Source organism: Typopeltis vanoorti, chromosome 12 (genome assembly GCF_054136105.1).
Source record: "Typopeltis vanoorti isolate ZY-2024b chromosome 12, IOZ_Tvanoo_1.0, whole genome shotgun sequence".
NCBI classification, from domain to species: domain Eukaryota; kingdom Metazoa; phylum Arthropoda; class Arachnida; order Uropygi; family Thelyphonidae; genus Typopeltis; species Typopeltis vanoorti.
Genome location: NC_143560.1, coordinates 101,740,589 through 101,763,011, shown reverse-complemented (window position 1 = coordinate 101,763,011; position 22,423 = coordinate 101,740,589). Strand labels below are relative to the sequence as shown.

The window sequence follows — 22,423 nt, the reverse complement described above, 5'->3', positions numbered from 1 at the left end:
CTTATTCACTCTTGATATGCTGATAGGTATGTAATTTGATAATCAGTCTTGGAGCCTTCTTTATGAAGTGAAACTATTTTCCTCCTCTTTCCACTTCCTTGGGACTAACCCAAGACCTGAGACTTAGATTAAACAACACAGTCAAAGGCACTGCTAATTCCCTAAAAGAAATACTCCTTATACTCCTTGTAGAACACTGCTTGTTTGAAGGCTAAGGAATATAATACACAGCTATTAAGAAGGGCAAGTTTCCTAGGAATGACCTCACTGACTGCATCCATCTTTTCTTCTTCTTCACTTACACAATCTCTGATATAGGCTCAATTCATACAAGTAGAATCAGAACTGTCATCAGTGTTGAATACTAATCAAATGTATTAGTATTCAACAATAATTATAAATTTCTGTAAATAATTATAACTATTGGGTACTTTATACATGAATAAATATTTCTTATGAATAGGGTGTAATTGATGAGATATTGTTTAAATAATCAATATTTATAACAAATTGTGTTACATTTGTAAATTATTTTTATAACTTTATAATTTACAAGAAAACAAAATATCCCCTAATTGTTTTGAGCAGTATACAATTCTAGCAACTACTAGTAATTTAACATAATGGGAATGGTTGAATGTTTTTTTATATCCCAATTATGTTTCTTATGTGGAGAGCATAAAATATTTATAGAAAAGGCTCAACGTCTATGTTTGCCTTAGGAAGTAATGAAAGTAAATTATATTATGCAATACAAAGCTCAACTACTAGTAATTTAACATAAATGGGAATGGTTGAATGTTTTTTATATCCCAATTATGTTTCTTATGTGGAGAGCATAAAATATTTATAGAAAAGGCTCAAGATCTATGTTTGCCTTAGGAAGTAATGAAAGTAAATTATATTATGCAATACAAAGTTTCAGATGCCTTAACTTTTCATCTATAGAGGATTCCTATGATTTAACAGCAGGACTTCCATAATTAATATTTTTATCCAAATGGAACAGAGAAAAGCAAATTTTATTCTAAATGCCTGAAGAAAAAAAATAAATACAATTTACGAATTTCAGTATGGAAGCAATCAGTTCTATAAAGATCAAAAAAATATTCAATATCCATCGATTTTAGGGCACCCCATTTTTCACATACAATCATATACGAATTCACTGTATATGATATTTGTGACATGCCATGCTATTAATGATCTACCTCTACCAATTCTGAATGACAGTCATAATAAAGCAAGACACTTCAATATTAAAAAAGTGAGGATTGTTTAAAAAAATTAGTAAGATTATAAATTCTAACTCTAAAATTATTTGAGTTAGAAATTATAGTCATATTAATCAAATTATTCTACCCTGTACTTACTACTGCTACTACTGCAAAAGTGCTGAATGTTACACCCTGATATTGATGATTAAACACCTTGCAGTTAGTGACAAACAAGGAATTACAAATTAAGAAAATTAAAATATTTAAGTATTATCTTCTTAAAATAATCTTAAATTTAATTTCAGCAGTCAGTGTATACTGAAGTAATGAAATTAACACCAACCCCTGTCTAGATTACACTAATTCTTTACAGTGAAGTACTGACAGCAAAGAGTTTTAATTGTTTTTTTTTTTAGTTTTATTATAAAAAGAGCTAAATATATTGCTCTTACCACAAAAGATATAAAATATCTGGTATTAAAAACTACATATGAAGAACAAACAGTCAACTTTAATTTTTTTTTAACACATATGGAAATACAGCAAAAGAACAGTTGAACGACTAATGTTTTTTTTTTTTAATTTAAAGCAACGAGAACAAATTATTTCATTAAAAGAATAACCTGCAGAAAGTTGTAGAAACATTCTTCTAAACAAAAAATACAATTTCAAAGATAGTTCAGTTTTATTAATTTGTCTCTTTTCAAGTATACACATAATGAATGAAAAAAAAAAAAAAAAAAAGGTCACTTTTAACCGCCAAAGATGAAAATTCTCAAGTTTTTAAATTTGTCACCCACATGAATTTGGAATTTATGAATTTGGCATTGGTTCAGGGAGAATCTCTTTATTAACAAATTAAGCTCATAATAAAAAGTGATTTGAATATGTATTAACTTTTCTATTATCAAGCATTTAATTATCTAGTTTTCAGTTGAGTTCATCTGTGAAAAATGTTTACTTTATCACTGTGCCTCTAAGCCAGCTTATAAGAGTGGCAATTAACTGCCACTCTTATAGGCTGGCTTGAATTTAGAGGTCAAATGATTTGAAAGGATTTCCCATAGTTCAGCGCAACAGATTGTTATCTCTCTCAAGGAGCGTTTTCATTAGAAAGATTTTAAAATATTTAATTTTTACATAAAATACCCTTTCTACAATCAAAATTGTCCACATGTGAAATTATAAATTTTGTGCTATTTCCTATTTATCTGAGACAGCTTGGAAATTTTCCACAGTCCTTGAAAGTGCAAAAGCATCACTACATATTTTGTTAGCACAACTTTGTTCTTCTTCTTGTTGTAAAGCTTCTAAAGGCAGATTACTGCTTGTGTTTAAAATCTTGGAATCACTTTCAGCAGTCTCACTAGAAAATATGGGTGTTTCGATTTCTGAAACTGTATTATTCATATTATCCGCTTTGTAATTTTCAACTGCTTCTTCTGCTTCACTGAAATACAGGTCTTCATTACCTTCATCACTGGAGAGCTGAACATTACTCTGGTAGCTGGTTTCTAAAAATTTCTCATTATTTTCTGTTTCAAAATAAAATTCATTTACTTCCTCATATGACTGATCACCAGAAGCACAATCATGGCAATGGAGTTTTTCTTGAAGATTTTTAGTTACTTCTGTGTTTACAAATAATTCATTTAGTTGTTCTTCAGACAGCTGATTACTGAGCAGAGTAGCAGTATTTGATAGGCCTGTAGTGTCGTCTGCTTCTTGTTCACAAACACCAGTTTCCTTATGCTGTATATTAGTCATGCTGGAAATATCCTTTTCATTTATGTTACAATCATTTCTTTCATTCACACAACACTTGTCACATTGCACTCTTGAAAAAGTGGGAGAGTGAAACTCAACACTAATTTCACCTAAATCTGTGGCTGTTAATTTGTTCTCAAACTGGTGATATTTCATATCACTTTTTACAGCATTAGCAGCTTTTTTTATTGTGGAAGACACTAAAGTTTCTACCAATACTTCTCTTGGCAAATGTGTATCTGAAATTAAATTAGAAGATTGTTCAAGAGAAAATGTATCACATTTTTCAGAATCAAATCCAATAACCATAGAATCACCTGAGCTATCTTTATTTTCAACTGATCTGCTAATATCAGATTCTGTGCTATAACTTATATTTGACATTTTGTAATCCAAATGCATACTTTCCCTTAATAGACTTTTATCTCCTCCATAACAAGTCTTCAGTTCTTGTTCTTCAACTGTTTCACAGAAATCTGTACAGAATTTTCCACTAGATGAAGACTTATCACCGTCGGATGTTTCTATCAAATCATCCAGTTTTATATTCTCATTATCATATGCAACACTTGTTTTAGACATAACCTCAGACTGATCCAAAAATGTATTACTTTCAACTGCTGCATAACCATGAGCTATCATAGTATTTGAAATACTGATTTCAGCATCATACAAATATACAATAAACTTCTCATCCATTGCTTCACAACAATTAGCAGTTAAATGTTTATATCCAACTCCAACAAGGTCTGCAAATGAATCACATATTTCAGCATCCCATTCAGTTACTAAACAGGATTTCACACCAACCAAAGAGCACTGCAAAGCTTGCATGGGAAGTTGCAAAAATTGTGGGTCAATTTCTTGTATTAAATTCAGTGACACACATTCTGAATTACCATAATCTACAAAAAAAACTTCTGCATGTTCATTTGATATACTTTTTATTTCTCCTCGATACCACCGGTCATCTGAATATCTTGCAATACATGGATCACCGACTGAAAATGTGAACTGTGAATGTGAGATTTCCACATAAGAATAAATTTCATTAATGCTGGTCATTAATCTTTCAAGTTCTTGACTACAACTTACTAACTGAATCCAGAAGTGTGCTGGAGAAATAACATTTGATACAACAACTTCTATGGGATGTGCAATGGGAAACTCTGAAAAGCCATATTTTTTGTAAGATTTATTTGTAAGAATTCTTTCAATAAATTTCTCTTCTAAAAGTATTTCAATAACATTTATTCCATCAACTGTTAGAAGAACATGTTGAGGCAACATAAGATCAGGCTGTTCTATAATGCATTCTTTATTAAAAATCAATTCTTCAAGTCTTTCTTTACCTCCTTCCATTTTTTCATTGCCCTTTACTCCATACAGATGATACTGAACAGCAAGAGGTGGGACTTTTAAAAATTCTGAGGGTAGTAATTTAACTGCATCAGAGTCTATTATGCAGCAATTTCCACAATCTATAAACTGAACTGTAATTTCATTCTCATTTTTAGCCATTACAATAGCACGGTACCACTGCTCATCACCACTAAATTTTACAGAATAATATGGATAAAATTCTGATATTTCAGCTAATGAAAGATTGTGTTCCACCTGTAAAGAATACAACATGACACATTTCTCTTGAAGTTGCCTTTGCATATTCTGAAAATCATTATTAACAGAACGTGCATAAAATTTAGAAACACCATCAATGTGAGATACCAGAATATTTTTTTTGGTATCCTTATTAGATTCTAATTGTATAGCAGATGTACTTCCTTGATGATCTGATGTGTACAGATCTTCAAAAATAATGCCAGCAGTTGAATTGTTTGAATCATTCAAAAAATCAGCTCTTATGTAATCACTTTCAACGTATTCTTCAAATTCTGATGACTCTTCACCGAGCACTAATTCCTCTTCAATTAGTTGTTCTCCAAAATCAATTCCATCAATTATCAATTTCACACTAAGCGGTATGCTCTGGTTTAAAATTTCAATAAATATATCATTTTCTTTTAACAACTCTAGCCTCAATTTTACTTCCTCTCTCCTTTCCTCTACTTCTGAAATACCTGCAAGACAGCACTGTAAAGCAAAAGGTGGGACCTTCATGAACTGTTTCGAAAGGATCTTCAAAGCTGATCGAGTGGTAATTTCTGAATTGCCATAATCTACAAACTTCACAACAACAGTTTCTTCATCAATATCTGTAATAACAACTCTATACCACATGTTATCTGCACCATATCTGGTAACACAAGGAGCAGATATTGCTATATTTGGTAAAGTATGTTGATTCTCTTCAGTTTCATAAAACCTATTTAACTCTTCTGAGAATTTTGAGAATTCATCAATCAATATGGTAGATGTAACATAAAATTCTCCTAAAGATTCAATATGAGAAACAGTTACTGAAACCTTTCCCGAAGGAAGATTAGAAGTGGAATAATTATCATTTTCAGCCTCCTTCTTTGCAACTCCTGTTTCAATCAAATGCTGGCCAACATCCCCATTATCAGTTTCAATATTTACCAGGACTGGAATAGTGGTGGAGTGAAACAATACATGTACAGTTTTCTCAGCTATAAAGATTTTAAACTTTTCAAGAGCATCATTGGACCAGGTGTCTCCTTCAAATGGCTTCACTTCAGCTAGGCAACACAAGATGGCAAAAGGTGGACGTACTAAAAATTCTTGTCTTAAAAGTTTCATGCCTTCCTTAGGTAATACTTCTGAGTTACCATAATCAACATACTTCACAGTTATCTTGTCATCTATTAGAAAAATAATTGCAGAATCAATAATGTATTTGAAAATATATAATACAAATATTAGAAAAATAATCACAGAATTAAATAATGCATTTGAAAACACATAATTAAAATATTCAAAAATGTACTAAAGATAAAGTACCTGAAAAACTCAGCATAACTCAGGTACTTTTAATGTACCTGAGTTAGCAACTGAAGTTTTCAAAAAAGTTTATGCAATATAGTTTGGAAGCTTCCAAACCTCAGTCAGTTTTGACAATGTTTGGTAGTAAGACCTATCTACAATGCACAGACCCTTCATCAGGGCTTTTTAAGTGAAGGTGAGTTGGCAGTCATCATATTGCAGTTGCAAGGTTTTTAACTCCCATAAAATGGGATTTTTCATTCCACATACATTCAAACAGGCCAGGAGAATACACACAATTTACACAAAAAAAGTATACTTTCATACCATAATCAACATACTTCACAGTTATCTTGTCATCTATTAGAAAAATAATTAGAGAATCAATAATGTATTTGAAAATATATAATAAAAATATTCAAAAATGTACTAAAGATAAAGTATCTGAAGGTTAAGTACTAAAAAGTCATCATCAACTTCCTGACATGTACCCTCAAGAGGTATACAGGATATGATAGTACTACATGAAAAATTTACATCATTACTAACTTCCTATCTACAATTTTCCTCCAAATCAGTCTGTTACTTCTCAAGACTCCAATATTATCAGATCTTATATTTCTATCTTGGTCTTCCTCTGGGTCATTTTCCTGCCAAACTGGCAGAGAACACTTGTTTTGCTAATCTTTCCTCACCAATTCTGTTTAAGTGACAATACCACCTGAGATTAGCTCTGCTAACGCATTCCTGGATGTTGACAATGTCAAGTGCTTTCCTAATATCCTCATTTTAAATATGATATTGCCATTGATGCCATCTGTTCACGCCTCTAATCTTTCTCAGGACTCTCATATCTGCGGTTTCAAGTCTTTGGTCAAGTGTTTTAGTTCTGACCCAGCTCTCAGATCCATAAGTTGAAATTGGTTTGAACACCGTCTTGTACACAGCTAATTTAGTGTTCCGACTAATTTCTCTCATATTCCATATGAATTTATTCAATTGACTGCCCCTTACCAGCTTTGTTGATTCTGCTGTGTATTTCCATATTTAATTTACTATCTCAGTAAAAATCGTGCCTAAGTAGCTGAAATGTTTTACTTGTTCCACAGGTTTCCCCGTTCACAACACACTTGACATTTTCAACAATTCTAGCTATTTTCATTGTCTTTGTCTTTTTAATGCTGACCTTCATACCATATCTATTACAAAAGTTATTCAATTTAGTCAGGGAATCTTGCAAACTTGTAGCAGATTTATTTAGAAGTATAACATCGTCCACATAAAGCAAAGAGCTGACATTAACATCTCCAATTCTGATATCATGTTTAATACCACTTTCCTTCATAATGTGAACAATACAGATAATGAATAACAGAGGGGTTAATGTACATCCTTGTCTCAAACCAGATTTAACATCAAACCATCTTCCTGTACTTCCTTCAATTCTAACTGCTGACTTACAACTCAAATAAAGATTAAGTATTGCTTGATATAATGCCCCATTTTTTTTTTTTTAAATAATGAAACCTGTGGTGTGTTCATAATTAGAAGAAACACGCGTATAAACCACAGTGAAAATTATTTAATTGTAAATATTTCATCCTAAGTATCTTAGGACATCATCAGTACAGTATTTAAATAAAAATTAGGAATAACATACAGTTAGGGCGCATGATTACAATAGCATCTCATGAAAACGTGCATAACTTGCTAAAGTAGTACAAAAAAAAAAAAAAAAAAAAAAAAAAAAAAAACACGTTAATTATTTAACACAGTTTTGTATGATAATTTCCCATACTTTAGGAATAGTAAGAACGTCGTTGCGGTTTAGGTTTGGTCTGTGTAGTAGGGCTTCAGAACTTTCTTTCTTCTTTCTTTCTTTGTTATCAAAAATACAGCCATCCTAAATGGATATAATCCCAAAACAACTCAAAAAATCATCAGTCTCTTCTGCATACATCAAATCAGACAGGAAGAAGTGCATAGGATTCCCATACCTTACGTTAAAGGCATCTCAGAACGTCTTTCTAAAATTATGAAGAAATACAATTTTGCAACTACTTACAAACCTATCAACCAAATTTACAACTTATTACCTTCTCTTAAGGACAAATTCTCACCCTTGATGTTACCTGGTGTTTATGAGATTTCATGCTCATGCAAATTATCTTACTTTGAACTGACAGGTAGGTCTATTCAGAAATGCATCTCGGAACATCAAGACCACATTCGTCTTCTTAAACCGCAGAAATCTGGCCTCTCTCAACACGGAATTGAAAATCCAAACCATAGGATCCATTGGGAAAAGGCTAAACTTTTACATAGATCTTTATTTAAACATGAACGTTTATACAAAGAAAGTTCTGAAGCCCTACTACACAGACCAAACCTAAACCACAACGACGTTCTTACTATTCCTAAAGTATGGGAAATTATCATACAAAACTGTGTTAAATAATTAACTTTTTTTTTTTTTTGTACTACTTTAGCACGTTTTCATGAGATTCTATTGTAATCATGCGCCCTAACTATGTTATTCCTAATTTTTGTTTAAATACTGTACTGATGATGTCCTAAGATACTTAGGATGAAATATTTACAATTAAATAATTTTCACTGTGGTTTATACGTGTGTTTCTTCTAATTATAATGCCCCATTGACACCATATAATTGTAGCGTAAATGAATAGCTTCTCTCTTGGCAACTTGTACTTAAATACAGATCTTTGTTATAATCCCATGCATTCCCAACTGTTTGTCGTAAAGTGAAGATCTGATCTGCATAGCCTCTATTTGGCCTGAATCCAGTTTGTTCTTCATCAAGCTTTTCTACACAATTCTTCTCAACCGTTTCTCAAGTATACTTGCATAGATCTTGCCAGGAATACTCAGTAGGGAAATATCTCTGTAATTCTCACATCCAGTTTTATTTTCCTTTTTATATATGGGTACTATTAGAGCTCTACTCCAATCATCGGGAAATCGTCCATCTGTCCAGGCTTTCTGAAGTACGCAGTGCAGCCACTGTAAGACTTTTATACCACCATACTTCAGCATTTCTGGTAGAATATCATCTACTCCTGCTGCCTTTCCACATTTCAAGCCTTTGATAGCTTTTTTTACTTCAAGTATGGATATGTATTCCTGACTGTATGCCTGTTGAGTGTTTTTTACCATTATGCTATCACTGCTTGTTTCATTTAGCAATTTTTTGAAGTAATTACTCCATACTTCAAGGATATCTTTTTCTCCTGTTTTGATGTCACCTTTATCATCTCTAACTCCTTTTACAGCACCCTTTCCTCCATTTCTAAGCTTCTTCAACAACCTCCAGAATATCTTACCACCTTCTTGATAATTATTTTCTATGTTCTTGCCAAAGTCCTCCCATGACTTTTGTTTAGCCATTTTTACACAGTGTTTTGCTTTCTCACATTTGTCTCTGTATTCTCTAAGAGCAAAAGCTGACTTATTTGCCAGGAACTTTTGATATGCTTTCTTCTTTTCCTTCACTGCCTCATTAACTTCCTGTGTCCACCATAGAGTTCTGATTTTTCTATCCTTGCAGACAACCTCACCACATGCCTATCTAGCTGAATCAATCAGGGTTTTCTTCATAGGCCTGTCACTGAATCTCCAAGGTTTGGTTCCTGTTCTCAAACTGTTTCATTTATTCTTCAATAATCTTTGTGTATTGTAGTCTACAGTTCACATCTGAGAGCTGCTCAACTTTTATTCGCTTTAAAACTTTCTTAAATGTTCTTCTTTTCGATATGAAATTCAATTTTATCCTACTCAAGACTAAATAGATCGCTTCCAATTTCAGATCCTCTGTACACTGGTGTCCTGCACCAGGGAGAAAACATCACTATCAACAATAACATAGTGAATGAGACTTTTCTTATTCCTTGCCTCTTCCCTCCATGTGAATTTGTGCACATTTTTATGTTGGAACATGGTGTTAGTAATAACCAGTCCATGTCCCGAGCAAAAATCCAATAGGTATTTGCCATTATTATTAGCTCTGCTCTTTTCTCCAAATTTTCCCAAAATATTTTTGTAGGTCTGACAATCATTTCCTACTCTGCTATTTAGATCCCCAACAAGGACCAACTTTTCCTTTTTCATTGTATCAGTTGCTTTTTCTAAAGCATCAAAAAGTTCCTCCACCTCTACCTTAGTAGAACCTTCTGTGGGACCATAGGCACAAATAAGTCTCCTTGTCCAATTCCACATTATGATATTTGCCCACATCACTCTACCTGAGACTGCCTGCCATTCAAGAAGATTAGCCTCGTATTTTGTGTTGAATACTATGGCTACTCCTTCTTTTCCTTGATTGTCATTTCCTGAATATAACATTTTGTATTTATTGCTCAGAACGATCTCACCAGTTTTGTCTTTTTTGTTTCAGTCACCCCTATTATGTCGATCTGGTACTTATCTGAATCTTCAGCTAGCTCCATTTCTTTGCCATTCAGGCTTATGTTGATAGTACTGATCTTTAACTCTGGTGATGCTGAGTTGGGGTGTGCTTTCAGATTTGTTCCAGTAGCTGACTTTTTGCTGTTCAACCTGGTTCCCTGGCGACAACAACGGGGGTCTTGTTTAACTGGGCGACACCCGGTTAAACAAGGCATGAAATTTTGTCATGTTGTACCATCATTTTCTATATAGGTTTAAGCCAATAAGAATACAACTTGGTCGGCTAAATCCCAAATTGCCAGCTCATCCTTGTTTGTTCAGTATCCAGGTAGATACCCAACAGGGTGCACCACGAGAAGATAAGGATTGGACATTAGGTCAGAAGCCCTGGTCAGTTCTCCGCATTCCTTTAAAGGCTATGTGGAGGTCTCCTCTCAGTTATACAGCTTTGACCATTAAGCACTCCCCCATACTAAAAAGTATATTTCTTATTTTTTGGACTTCTTAACCATGATTTCTCCTGAAATCAAGGTTAAGAAATCCAAGGATGCCTTGGATGGTTATTATTATTATTATTATTATTATTATTCCTGATACCTCCAAGGAGTCCGAAGACTCATCGCGGGAGGACATCTTCAACTGTCTCTACACCTTACTTCTACTACGAATCAACGCCATCTACCTCCCACCTCCAACACCACCACAACTAGTAATTTTTGTCTGTAAATTGCGTGTGTTCTGAAGGGCCGATTTGTATGCATGCGGGATGAAAAACCCGAGTTTCCGGGAGAAAAAACCCTGCTACCTCCGTATGAGATCGGCTAACTCACCATCGATTGAAATCGACCAGATAAAGATTCCTCCCGTCGCGACGAGAATCGAACTTAGGCCTATTCCAACCGAAGGGCGCAATGTACCGTCGTTCTTCCAATTGCGCTACGGAGGCGCTTATGAGCACTTAAGGGCTCATTAAGAACCATAGTAAAAGAAGATAGTCATTTAATTAAATGAAGATAATCCTTACAGTTAAGAAATTATTCCAATCCATCTTTCTCCCAAACAATACAGCACAATCACACATAACAGCAATCTAAGTAGACAAAATGAATAAGTTGTTTCTAGAGAGTTTTTCTTTCTAATCAGCTCTGAGAACTTAAAATTACGTATATATAATATGAACAGAAGATTTCCATATTTGTAATGCTGCATATTGCTTTCAGAAATGAATCTTTTTTTTTTTTTGTTAAAATCTTTTAGCTAAATTAAAACAATATTATGCAGTTTTTTTTTTTCTTCTTCTTCCTTCTACGTGTCAGGCCTTATGTTACAGAGCTATCTTAAGCCCTTCTAAGCCATACCCGTCCCAAGGATAAAGTGACTAGCCCAATGCCTCCCGGTATGTTCTATAGCTGTAGCTGCATGTGTTCATGAGGCTGGTTTGCCTGCTTGCGGGAGGAAAAACCCCAGATAAAATGGAGAGATAAACCCTGCTGTCCATGCCCAAGACTGGCTAACTTGGCTATGTCTGAGAAAGATCCTTAAGCTCTTAATGTTGGTGACAGGAATTGAACTCAGGACACTCCTTTTCCAGGCATATGGTTGCGAAGTGCACAGCCACTAGCTGACTGTGTGGACACAGTTTTTTTTTTTTTTTTTGCTTAAATTCATATCAGAGAACATAGAAAAATGCAATATAATTAAAATTGTACTGTATTTTTTACAAGAAATGGAGCTATCACTTTTAAATTCAAAGAGTGAATTAAAAGCTTCTGTATCAGAATTGCTTGTTGCTGTATGTGTCAATATAAGCATGTCTATATTTAAACTCTTAGTCTGTTCTTAGAGAAGTTTCATAAAAGCTAAATATTTCAAGATCAGTAATAAATTCTCCAATGGAATTTAGAAAATTCTTGTATGTCTTTCTACCTTTTCCAGTACTTATTTTTAGTATCAATACTGAAGTTGCCCTATTGGTAATATGGAACTCAGTCTAGTAACCTTCCCATGATAGTGATGTGTTATAGGTTTTGCAACTTCTCATGTGTGCAATTGATACTATATTTAAAATCTTACTCACTATAAGATACTACTGAGAAGTACTAGACACATATATGCAAATATACATAATCACTACCACGTCTCAAGATGTGGCTTAGATGCATACATAACAGTAATGTACCATTATACATAACAGCTTTGCAACCTTGTGTGTGTCACATACACACAAGGTTGCATACACAGTACAGTTAATATTAAAACCCCAATCATTCACTCACTCACTCTCTTGTCATAACATACTACTGAGAAGCCCTAGGATATTTTCAAAGAAAAGAGTTCTAGACAATGCTGTTTTGAAGGAAATTTACCATTGGGGGATGGAGAGACTTTCCAAAGTATTCCACTAGTTACTTTGAGTTCGTCATAATAATAGTTCATGTATTATTTCTGATTTTACAAATGCTAGCAGTATAAAATTCCACAAATAAGAATGGATATCAAGTTTATGATCTGTGAGACATAATAATCAATGCTTTCAATTAAATGGTGTTCTTAAAAATTCTTAAAAGTGTGCCAAAATCTTTTATCATCATAATCAAATTCGCGACATGTACCCTCATGTGTACAGGATATTATGATAGTACTACACGAGAAAGTTGCACCATAACTAACTTTATATCAAACATTTTCCTCCAAATAATCAGTTTAAACCACATCTTACAGTATTAATCCACCTATATTTTAGTCTTCTTCATAGGCTTTTTCCTACAATTCTGAAAAAAAAAAAAAAAAAAATAATAATAATAAAATAAATAAATAAAAAAAACTTGTTTTGCTACCCCCCCCCTCCATCAAAAAGTTTAAGTGACAATACAACCTGAGATTAGTCCTACTACTACATTCCTGAATACTAACCGTGTCAAGTTCTATCCTATCATCCTCATTTTTAACATGATACAGCCACTGATACCATCATTTGGTTCCTCTAATCTTTCTCGGAACTCTCATATCTGTGGATTCCAATCTTTAATTGTATTATTTCTAACCAAGCTCTCTAATTCAAAATTAAAATTGGTTTGAAAACTCTTGTATATAGATAGGTAGTGTTTTGACTAATTTTTCTCTCATTCCCATACAAAATTATTCAGTTGACTTCCTATCATAACAGTTATGCTAATTCTGTTGTCTATAGCTAAATCTTTTCCTTGTCCTACAGGTTCTCATTTAATATATGCTGCTATTTTGAATGTTTTTGCCTATTTTCCTTATCTTTGTCTTTTTATTCTTTGTTTTCATTCCAAATTTATTACAGCAGTTATTCAATCTAGTCAGAGAATACTGCAGACTTGTATTAGATTTATTTAGGAGCATAGCGTCATCTGCATAAAGTAAAGAGCTGAGAGTAATATCTCCAATTTTGATAATACGTTTAATACCGGTGGTGCTTAAGGGTCAAAGCTATATAACTGAGAGGAGACCTCCACACAGCCTTTAAAGGAATATGGAGAACTGACCAGGGCTTCTAACCTAATGTCCAATCCTCACCTTCTCGTGGTGCACCCTGTTGGGTATCTACCTGGATACTGAACAAACGAGGATGGGCTGGCAATTTGGGATTTAGCTGACCAAATTGTATTCTTATTGGCTTAAACCTATATAGAAAATGATGGTACAACACGACAAAATTTCATGCCGCCTGGGGCGTCGCCCGGTTAAACAAGGCCCCCGTTGTTTTCGCCAGGAAACCAAGTTGAACAATGAAAAGTCAGCTACTGGAACAAATCTGAAAGCACACCCCAACTCAACATCACCAGAGTTAAAGATCGGTACTATCAACATAAGAAGCCTGAATGGCAAAGAAATGGAGCTAGCTGAAGAATTAGATGATTATCAGATCAACATAATAAGGGTGACTGAAACAAAAAAGACAAAAATTTTTGAGATCTTTCTGAGCGATAAATACAAAATGTTATATTCAGGAAATGACAATCAAGGAAAAGAAGGAGTAGCCATAGTATTCAACACAAAATACGAGGCTAATCTTCTTGAATGGCAGGCAGTCTCAGGTAGAGTGATGTGGGCAAATATCATAATGTGGAATTGGACAAGGAGACTTATTTGTGCCTATGGTCCCGCAGAAGTTCTACTAAGGTAGGGATGGAGGAATTTTTTGATGCTTTAGAAAAAGCAACTGACACAATGAAAAAGGAAAAGTTGGTCCTTGTTGAGGATCTAAATAGCAGAGTAGGAAATGATTGTCAGACATACAAAAATATTTTGGGAAAATTTGGAGAAAATAGCAAAGCTAATAATAATGGCAAATACTTGTTGGTTTTCTGCTTTGGACATGGACTGGTTATTACTAACACCATGTTCCAACATAAAAATGTGCACAAATTCACATGGAGGGAAGAGGCAAGGAATAAGAAAAGTGTCATTCACTATGTTATTGTTGATAGCGTTGTTTTCTCCCTGGTGCAGGACACCAGTGTACAGAGGATTTGAAATTGGAAGCAATCACTATTTAGTCTTGAGTAGGAAAAAATTGAATTTCATATTGAAAAGAATAACATGTAAGAAAGTTTTAAAGCGAATAAGAGTTGAGCAGCTCTCAGATGTGAACTGTAGACTACAATACACAAAGATTATTGCAGAAAAAAATGAAAGAGTTTGAGAACAGGAACCAAACCTTGGAGATTCATTGGCAAGCCTTGAAGAAAACCCTGATTGATTCAGCCAGATAGGCATGTGGTGAGGTTGTATGCAAGGATAGAAAAATCAGAACTCCATGGTGGACACAGGAAGTTAATCAGGCAGTGAAGGAAAAGAAGAAAGCATATGATACGTTCCTGGCAAGTAAGTAAGCTTTTGCTCTTAGAGAAGACAGAGACAAATGTAAGAAAGCAAAACACTGTGTAAAACTAGCTAAACAAAGTCATGGGAGGACTTTGGCAAGAACATAGAAAATAAATATCAAGAGGGTGGTAAGATATTCTGGAGATTGTTGAAGAAGATTAGAAATGGAGGAAAGGGTGCTGTAAAAGGAGTTAGAGATGATAAAGGTGACATCAAAACAGGAGAAAAAGATATCCTTGAAGTATGGCGTAATTACTTCGAAAATTGATAAATGTAACAAGCAGTGATAGCACAGTGGTAAAAACACTCAACAGGCATACAGTCAGGAATACATATCCATACTTGATGTAGAAAAAGCCATCAAAGGCTTGAAATGTGGAAAGGCAGCAGGAGTAGATGATATTCGACCAGAAATGCTGAAGTATGGTGGTATAAAAGTCTTACAGTGGCTGCACTGCATAGTTCGGAAAGCCTGGACAGAGGGATGAATTCCCGATGATTAGAGTAGAGCTCTAATAGTACCAATATATAAAATGGGAAATAAAACTGAACGTGAGAATTACAAAGGTATTTCCCTACTGAGTGATCCTGGCAAGAATTATGGAATATATCTGGTAAGATATATTCCACAATTCTTCTCAACCATTTCTCAAGTATATTTCTCAAGTATACTTGAAAAACGGTTTAGAAGAATTGTCGAAGAAAAGCTTGGTGAAGAACAAGCTGGATTCAAGCCAAATAGAGGCTGTCAGGATCAGTTCTTCACTTTACGACAAATAGTTGAGAAAGCACGGGAATATAACAAAGATCTGTATTTAAGTTTTGTAGATCTGGAAAAGGCATATGACAAGGTGCCTAGAGAAGCTATTCAATATGCTACAGTTATATAATGTCAATGAAGCATTATATCAAGCAATACTTAGTCTTTATTTGAGTTGTAAGTCAGCAGTTAGAATTGAAGGCAGTACAAGCAGATGGTTTAATGTTAAATCTGGTGTGAGACAAGGATGTACATTATCCCCCTCTGTTATTCATTATCTATATGGATCACATGAAGGAAACTGGTATTAAAACATGATATCAGAATTGGGAATATTAATGTCAGCTCTTGACTTTATGTGAACGATGTGATACTTCTAAATAAATCTGCTACAAGTTTGCAAGATTCCCTGACTAAATTGAATAACTTTTGTAATAGATATGGTATGAAGGTCAGCATTAAAAAGACAAAGACAATGAAAATAGATGGAATTGTTGAAAATGTCAAGTATGTTGTTAACAGGGAACCTGTGGAACAAATAAAAATTTCAGTTACTTAGGCACGATTTTTACTGAGATAGTAAATTAAATATAGAAATAGACAATGGAATCAACAAAGCTGGTATGGTAGGAAGTCAACTGAATAAATTCATATGGAATATGAGAGAAATTAGTCGGAACACTAAATTAGCTGTATACAAGACAGTGCTCAAACCAGTTTTAACTTATGGATCTGGGAGCTGGGTCAGAGTAAAACACTTGACCAAAGACTAGAGACTGCAGATATGAGAGTCCTGAGAAAGATTAGAGGCATGAACAGATGGCATCAATAGCAATATCATATTAAAAATGAGGATTTTAGGAAAGAACTTGACATTGTCAGCATCCAGGAATGCGCTAGCAGAGCTAATCTCAAGTGGCATGGTCACTTTAAACAGAATGGGCAAGGAAAAATTACCAAAACAAGTGTTCTCTGCCAGGTTGGCAAGAAAATGACCCAGAGGAAGACCAAGATATAAGTGGATTGATAATGTACAAAGTGCCTTAGACAATAGAAATATAAGATCTGATAATGTTGGAGTCTTGAGAAGTAACAGACTGATTTGGAGGAAAACTGTAGATAGGAAGTTAGTAATGATGTAAATTTTTCATGTAGTACTATCATATCCTGTATACCTCTTGAGGGTACATGTCAGGAATTTGATGATGATGTTTAATACCAATTTCCTAATTATTATTCATACAGATGATGAATAACAGTGAAAATAATGTGAACCCTTGTCTCACACCTGACTGCATATCTAACCATTTTCCTGTACCTTCTTCAATTCTGCTGACTTACAACTCAGATATTGCTCAATAAAATGTTCAATTTACACTATATAACTGTTATGTTTTGAACAGCTTTTCTCTTGCCACCTTGTCAATTGCCTTTTCCAGATCTACAAAATTTAAATACAGATACTTATTATATTCTCATGATTTCTCAACTATTTGTCATCATCATCATCAAATTCTTCATATGTACCATCGGGGAGTACAGGATAATTATGACAGTACTGCATGAAAAATTGCCTTAAAGTCATAAAACTATTTGTTTTAAAGGAAAATTTGATCCTGACAACTTCTATTTGGCCTGAACTGGGATTGTTCTTATACAAGGATCCCTTCCACAGTTTTTTCTTAGCCTTTTCTCAGGAATACTTGCATAAATCTTACCAGGAGCACTCAGTATGGAAATTCTGTAATTCTCACATTCAGTTTTATTCCCCTTCTTACAGACAGGTATTACGAGAACTCTATTGCAATCTAGAATTTGACCCTTTGACCAGGCCTTCAGAATTATGCAAATATAGCCTGCTATACTTTTATACATCCACATTTCAGCATTTCTGGTTGAATATCATCTACTCCAGCTGCTTTTCCACATTTCAGGTTTTTGATGCCTTTTTCTACTTCCAGGATTGATATGCATTTTTGATTGTATTCCTTTTGAGTGTTTTCTACCACCATGCTCACTAGTTGTTTGTTTTAGCAATCTTTCAACTCGAGATATCTAGAATAGCTTTATCTTCAGTTTTCATGTCCCTTTTGTGATCTCTGATTCCTTTAACAGTACAGTAATCCCTTGATTAGTGCGTCTTTTTTTATACCCAAATTCGATTAGTGCACCCATATACATCTTAAAAATAAATGCTACAGATTTTTAAAATTTTCTATCTATACATTTTTATGGCTAACTATTTTAAAAAATCACTCACCAGAATGAAATAAAATAATTTAGTTATCGATTTAAAACATTTTACAAAGTTATTTTTAATGGCATGCTACATTACTTCCATGTATACTATGTTCCAAATTTTCACCGTCGAATACAACTTCTCTCATACAACCTATGGACCAGGGGATTATCGCAACCTTTAAGGCACTCTACCTGAGAAGAACATTTAAACAGGCAATAGAAGCAACATCTGGTGAGAATTATATGACATTAGTAGAATTCTGTAAGAAATTTAATGTTAAATCTGCTATTGAAAATATTCATCAATATTGGAATGAAATTACTGCTAGCAATATGCGAGCCATTTGGAAGCATATTCTTCCACATTATGCAAAAGATTTTGGAAGCTTTCAAATGAAATGGATAATGTTGTTGAGGAAATTGCCAACGTCGGGCATGAACTGGGTTTTGATGAGATTGACAATGATAATGTCCAAGAGTCAATTAAATCTCATTCTGAAGAATTGAGCGATTCTGACCGGCTAAATTTAGATGCACAGCAGGAAGATCCCAAAGAATATGAAGAAAATTTAACCACTGATAGTCAGTCAAAAGAGATTTCACAGAAAACAATTTGAAAAGAATTTTCATACAATCAAAGTTTTCAAGCAGCAATGATTAGAGGCTGACCCTGATGAAGAGAGAAGCAGTAAAATTTGCAGAAGAGTAGAAGAGGCAATAGGGCCATACCGTTGGTTGTGTGAAAAAAAGAAACAAAATGCCTGCCAAACTACGTTAGCTCAATTCTTTGTTAAGAAGTAGAATAATAAAATTTATATTATGAATATGTTTTATTGTCTTTCTGCTTCATGGTTTTCCTTTAAGTAGACCCTGAGGCATACCCTAATTCTTTTATAAAAATATTAAGGTTCTAAAAAGAAATTTGAGGAACATATTATACTTTTCCCCATAGGTTATTATATTCGATTAGTGCATTTTCGATTAATGCGCCTGTTTTAAGGAATGCATTAGGCGCACTAATCGAGGGATTGCTATATACCATTGCTAAGCTTTTTTAATAGTCTCCAGGCCTGGTTGGCTGAGTGGTTAGCGTATCCACTTTCCAGCCAAAAGGCCACGGGTTCAAATCCAGCTGTAGGCATGGATGTTTGTGATTGTCTGTGAAAATACTAGTGGTGGTCGGCAGTAGATGGTGAAGGTAGTTGCGGTTGGTGGAGTAGTGGAGATGGAGAGCTGTAGAGTAGGTGCCCTCCCCCGACGAGTCTTCCGACTCCCTGGAGGTATTACGTAATAATAATAATATTTTGTCACATCCTGATATTTATTTTCTATGTTCTTACCAGTCTAAAATGACTTTTGTTTAGCTAGTTTTAAATGCTTTACTTTCTTAAGTCATTCTCTGTATTATTTCAAAGCACAAACTGATTTACTCATCAGGAACTTTGATGCACTTTCTTCTTTGCCATGACTGCCTCTTTAACTTCCTGAGTCCATCAAGGAAATTCTGATTATTTCTATCTGTGCACGCAACCTCTCTGGCAGAATCAATCAATGTTTTCTTCAGGGTTTGCCCATGTATCTCCAAGATTTGGTTGTTATTTTCAAACTCATTCATTTTTTCCCTCTGCATATTGTTTGTGTATTTGAGTCTACAATTCACCTACAAAAACTGTTCAACCTTGACTCATTTCTAAAACTTTCTTACATTCTCTTCTTTTCAATAAGATATTCAATTTTATTCTGGTCAAAACTAAACAGGGATCCTTCCAATTTCAAATCTTCTGTTCACTCTTGTCCTGAACTAGTGAAAATTCCTTTACCTATCAGCCATGACAGAGTCAATGAAACTTTTCTAATGAAACTTGCATCCTCTCCAGATGAATATGTGCACATCTTTATGTTGGAACTTAGTGTTAGTAGTAAGTGAAATAAGTACCAGCTGGATGTCCTGAACAGACATCCAGCTGGTACTTACCATTACTATTAGCTTTGCTTTTATCTCCAAATTTTTCCAAATTGTTTCTACATGTCTGGTGATCATATCCTACTCTGTTGTCCAAATCTCCAACATAGACCAATTTTTCCTTTTCTTGTTGTGTCAGCTGTCTTCTCTAAAGCCTTGAAATATTTCTCCACTTTTTCTAACAGAATTTTTTGTGACACAACAGGCACAAACAAGTCTCATTGTCCAGTTCCCCATTCTGATATTTGCCCATATCACTCCACTTGAAACTGCCTGCCATTCAAGATTTAGTGTTGAATGCTCAATCAAAAATTAGACTTAATGAATATATTTGAAGAAAACATAAATAAAGTAAGCAAAAGCCCCGATGGAAATATTTATTGCATATGTATTTTGAAATATGCAGAACTATACAAAACAATAAGGAAAAAGATGAGAAATGAAATGAAATAAGATCTTATAACACTACAAAAATAAAAGAAACAATTGAAAACAATAAAAATATGAAAATACTAAGAAAACATTTATTAGTTGGCAAAAGTCAAATAACTGCAATAAAAGATAAGAATGGAACTAAAATAAGGAACCAAGAACAAATACTAAGCAGGTTAGAAGAATTTTATGAAGAACTCTATAGTGATCCTTCAACAGATAAATCAAATATAAATAACTCCTCTCCATTGCATATGGAATTCATCCTCCCATTCACTTCAGGTGAAATAAAACAAGCATTAAAACAAATGAAAAATGTCCTGGTGAAGACCTAATTCACATAGAATTAATTAAATGGGGAGGAAACAACATAATTCACCATGCCACAAACTTACTAAATCTATGCCTAGAAGAGGGAAAGATACCAGAAAACTAGAAAAATACTACTCTGATACTGTTATTTAAAAAAGGGGCCAAAGAAGACGTAAAGAACTATAGACCAATTAGTATTCTCTCTAATCCGTACAAAATTATCACAAAAGTAATAACAAACAGGTTAATCCCTCTTCTAGACTCAAATCAACCAGTAGAACAAGCAGGATTCCATAAAGGTTTTAACACAATTGCCTCTCTGTTTAGCCTTTATTGATTACGAAAAAAAGCATTTGATTCCATCAAAACTAATGCAATAATCAAAGCACTCCAGAATCAGGGAGTTCCTGGAGAACATATGGACCTTCTCTAGGAAATATACCACACTGCAACAGCGATAATTCAATTTCACATGAGTAGCAATAAAATATCAATTGAAAAAGGTGTCTGAAAGAAATATTCAATAATATAAACTGGACAAACCTTTGTATAAAAATTAATAACAGAAATGCAGATAAGCAGATAATATATGCAGATATGCAGATAATAAGATATGCAGATAATATCATAATTTTTGCAAACACTTTAGAAGACCTATAAAAAAATAAAATCATGTTTATTTTATTTTGTTTATCATTTTTATCATTTCGTAACACCAAAAAACATAATAATAGAAAACAATTTCTTGGAAAGAGTCTCTTCATGTACATAATACTTAGGTCATCTCATTGATCTAAACTGTGGACTCCAAAAGGAAATAAATAGGAGAGTTCAACTTGCCTGGAGTGCATTCAGAAAATTGAAAAGCATTTTTCAAAACAATGATGTCCCACTCTGTTTAAAAAGGAAGACAGTCATCACATATGGTTGTGAAACTTGGTCTCTAACAAAAGCACTGGCAAATAAATTAGCAACAACTCAAAGAAAAATGGAGAGGTTGATGCTAGGCATCACATTAAAAGATAAGAAGAAGCAAAACACCTGGATAAAGAAGCCAGACTCATATCACTAACATCATTCTTCACCATAAGCAATTAAATGGAAATGGGCTGGACATCTATCCAGAAGAGAAGATGAGCGATGGATGGACCACCATACTAACGAAATGGGTTCCAAAAGAAGGGAAAAAAGACCGAGGACATTCTAAAAGAAGGTGGAATGATGAATTGTCAAATTTTGTTGGGGAAAATTGGTCAGCCATTGCCAAGAACAGAGAAAGGTGGAAAGAACTAGAGGTGGCCTTAGTCCAGCATTGGACAGAAAATGGCTGAAGAAAAAGACTCTTGGTAATCTTTTTCCCTAATTATTATTGCCTGAATATAACATCTTGGAGTTTATTGTTTAAAAAGACCCCACCTGTCTTCGTCTTCTTTGTTTTGGTAAAACCTATTATGTTAATCTGGTGCTTATCCAATTCTTCTGCTAATTCCATTTCTTTCCCATTGACACTTCTTATGTTGATGGTGCTAATCTTGAACTCTGCTGATG

At 34.0% G+C, this 22,423-nt stretch overlaps 1 protein-coding gene across 1 annotated transcript in view; it reads right to left on the bottom strand.

Annotated features, from left to right (window-relative positions):
* Window positions 1-1,712: 1,712 nt before the first annotated feature.
* The window catches only part of LOC150101078 (uncharacterized), a 169,952-nt gene continuing 149,241 nt past the window's right edge, over window positions 1,713-22,423 (bottom strand). Inside the window, exon 7 of the mRNA XM_090402159.1 lies at window positions 1,713-5,767. Coding sequence (XP_090258285.1) covers window positions 2,421-5,767 — 3,347 coding nt within the window. The 3' untranslated portion in view covers window positions 1,713-2,420. The remainder of the gene's footprint in view (window positions 5,768-22,423) is intronic.